Genomic DNA, 3,682 nt, shown 5'->3' on the forward strand with positions numbered 1-3,682 from the left:
TCTGATCTGTTTGAGGTTTCTTTATTAAAAAAAAAAATGCAAGACGGCGTTTTTCTCCATGACTGTCGCCGACATGCTTGCTCAGGGGGGTTGGTAAGATTAGAGTTTACCTTTGTGATATGCCTTGTGTTGTGATTTGATGTTATATAATTAAATTTAAATGAACACCTGACGATGAAGTTTGGCTCAAAAGGTCCAACAGAAGTTCGATGAACCAAAAGTAAGAAAAAAGTAAACAAAAAGGCTCGGCCTTCATCAACCTTTTCGTGTGAACTAACTGTAAGCAAATTCATCTGACATATTAAACTTAACATTTTTATTTTACGTTACATGTTGTCTTTCAGGACTCTTAAATATGATAATAATTTTTGTCTGACCATTTGGATTTGCAGCCCATAAATCCCAGGATCAAGAGCAGGAGGGATCACATGCAACAAGACGGAAGCTATCTTCTGTTGGTCCGATAAGCCGGGGAAACGATGCAGGGTAATGTTAACGATACCCACCACCAGCAAGACGAGATACAAAGTCAGGTGAGATGCACAAGTCTGTAGTGCCCGGCTGTTCAGGACTTTGTTCCTCTGGCTTAAACACACTGCTGCGATTTTCAAGTAGGTGAGTGTGACGATGCCGATAGATGAGCCCAGCAGAACCACAGTGTAGCCGAGACCGTAGATTTGATTGATAAGGACACTTTCACATGACAGTTTGAACAAAGAGGCATTATCACAGAACGGGTTAAAGATAACCTGCCTGCAGCGTGACAGATGGATGGAGAGGCCCAGCAGGATGGATACCATAGCAACAGGCAGCATCCAGGCCGACACAGACAGCTTCACCACCATCCTGTTGGTCATGATGATGGAGTATCTCAGGGGCTTACAAATGGCCACAAATCGATCGAAGGCCATGATCATGAGCACAGTGTGAGTAGCACATGCATGAAAATGAGCAAAAAAGGCCTGAATGACACAGTTTACGTAGTGAATGTAACGATCCATGATGGGAACAAAAATCTGACTCAGTAAAGGTGGAATGATGGCTGTTGCTTCAAAGACATCGTTAACAATCATATTACAGAAGAGCAGATACATGGGCTGATGGAGGCTCTTCTCCAAGGAGATCAGGATGAACAGGCTGATGTTGGACACCATGATGAAGATGTAGGTGAGGAGGAGGAAGGTGAAGACAGGAATAGAAGCCTCTGGGCTGACCTTTAACCCTTCAAGATTCAGCATATCTGTATTGAAAGTCTGGTTCTCCATGGAGACGATCCCGGAGAAAGTCACAGAAAGAAAATTTGACTGAGAGGAGAACAGAGCTGGAACCAAACACAGACACTGTGATGCAACAAAGAAATGTGGAATATTTAAACCCACACAAGTTGGAAAAAACTACAACCTGACTGCATGAATACAAAAGACAAGAAATGCAGGCACAAAACACAAATAAAAGAAATTAAATCACTGAGCTGGGTGGCTGGTTGGGCAGGAAAGTGGGACAAAACATCATCAGATCAGCACACGTTGTGTGGGCCGGCCGAAGAGGAGGTACTGCTGGCCCAACACCAGAGGGCGCCCTGCCTGATGTCGGGCTTCAGGCACCAGAGGGCGCAGTCACCTCGCAGGAGCACCAGGAACACCTGAGCTGACAGCTGTCAGTCATCAACCATCATCACATCATCACCATAAAAGCCTGGGAGAATCATCAGAACCCTGCCGAGTTATCAGCTTACCCGACAGGTAACCTACTCAGCCGCTTTGTGCCGTTCGCACATTTACTGCTTCTGATTTTTGCAGTCGTAACCTTTGGTATACTCGCAGCTTGGAGCTGGGTTTGTGGAAGTTGGAGGGAGTTGGCGTTTCCACTCCTCACTTCTCTTATCTTTAAGTAAACTGTTGGTACTGCACGTTTTCAGTGTTCCTGTTTTCTGGGAGTGGTGGATTTTTCCCTCAGGAGAGGAACTGAACTTTTGCTGACTGTTGCTGGGTGTACACACACACCCACCGTAACCTGTTTGTTTTTCCTGCAAGCAGTACCGGATTTGATAGGCAGGTGGCAGTGGCCACCTGGGGACTCAGGACTTGGCGGCTCCGGTATATTGCAGGTCTCCGTTGGCGGTGGAACCTTGTGGGTCCTGGCTCTTCTCTGGATAGGTGTCTCCTACCCTCGGGCCTGCCCACATGTCACCTTTTGTGGAACTTTGATTGACAGACTAAAAGCAGTATTTTGACCTGTTGTGCACTTTTGCAGTATTAAATTGTATTTATTGGCATCTCTATTGTCCGTTCATTTACGCCCCCTGGTGTGGGTCCGTGTCTTACACTTTCCCCAACAGGATATCTCGGCCACCGTCATGGATTCCGAGGGGCACATACCAATCGTTGAACAGTCAATGGAGACGCAAGGTGCACAGGCTCCAGCAGGAGGCAGGTTGGGTGAGTTGCAGCAAATATTAACCACCCTCACTGCTCGGCTGGATTTGGTGACCGAGCAGAACATACTGCTCGATCGTAGGATGGAGGCTCTCACCGTTCAGGTGGAAGCGCGAGCACAGGGCGCGGCTGCCACTCCTCCTCCTGCGGACCTGTTGCTGAACAGAGACCCTCCAGTGGTCGTTCAACAAACCCCCCCCCCCCCCCCCCCGTCCCCTGAAGCATACATTAGCCCCCTGGAGCCGTACGGAGGTTGTGTTGAGACGTGTGCGGACTTCTTAATGCAGTGCTCGCTTGTCTTCGCACAACGTCCCGTAATGTACGTGTCAGACTCCAGCCGAGTGGCTTATGTCATTAATTTGCTTCGAGGTGAGGCACGCGCCTGGGCTATGGCGCTTTGGGAACAGAGTTCACGGCTTCTAACGACATACACTGGGTTGTGAGGGAGTTCAGACAGGTGTTTGATCACCCGAATCGAGGCGAAACTGCTTCAAATGTGCTGCTGTCGATACGACAGGGGCGTTGGAGCGCCGCTGAGTATGCCGTCGACTTCCGCGTCGCGGCAGCGAGAGCCGGCCGGAATACGGTAGCGCTCCGCGCCGCCTTTGTAAATGGACTGTCTCCGGTCCTTAAGGAGCACCTGGTGGCTAAGGATGAGCCGCGGGAATTAGACAGGCTTATTGACCTCGTTATACGGTTAGACAACCGAATAGAAGAACGTCGACGGGAGTGAGACGAAGGACATGGCCGGGCACAAGCTGTCCCTCCCCCTTCCGGGACCAAATCAGCGTCGCCTTCTCCACGCTCCAAAGCCAGAGCGCTCCACGTGACAACAGCTCCTCCTGCTGACGTTGCTATGGAAACGAGCAGGGCCAAAATGAGATCAGTAAACAGACAAAGGAGGCTAGCCTGCGGAGAGTGTGTTATCTACGGCTCGAGTGAGCATTTGTAGAAGAACTGCCCCAAGCGGTCAAAGCACCAACACTCGCCTTTAGAGACTGGGCTAAGGGTGGGTCATAACACACACGCGGGGAATGCACGAAAATTTGCACGAGTCCCAGTTATGATCCTCTGTGGGGATTTAACCCTTCATGCCCCAACACTCATCGACACAGGGTCAGAATGGAATCTGCTTGAAAGTAGATGGGTTAAGGAAGTAGGGCTCCCTCTAGTGGCCCTTCCTTCACCTTTGATGGTACGGGCACTAGATGGCACCCTTCTTCCATTAATCACACACCAGACACAGC

General features: G+C 49.6%; 1 protein-coding gene across 1 annotated transcript; it reads right to left on the minus strand.

The window, feature by feature from the left end:
- Window positions 1–326: 326 nt before the first annotated feature.
- Window positions 327–1,369, minus strand: LOC117517459 (olfactory receptor 56A5-like). The gene has a single exon (XM_034178481.1). The coding sequence runs from the start codon at window positions 1,263–1,265 to the stop codon at window positions 327–329; it is 939 nt and encodes a 312-aa protein (XP_034034372.1). The 5' UTR covers window positions 1,266–1,369.
- Between the last annotated feature and the right edge of the window lie 2,313 nt (window positions 1,370–3,682).

Source organism: Thalassophryne amazonica, chromosome 9, assembly GCF_902500255.1.
Source record: "Thalassophryne amazonica chromosome 9, fThaAma1.1, whole genome shotgun sequence".
In the NCBI taxonomy this organism is placed as follows: Eukaryota; Metazoa; Chordata; class Actinopteri; order Batrachoidiformes; family Batrachoididae; genus Thalassophryne; species Thalassophryne amazonica.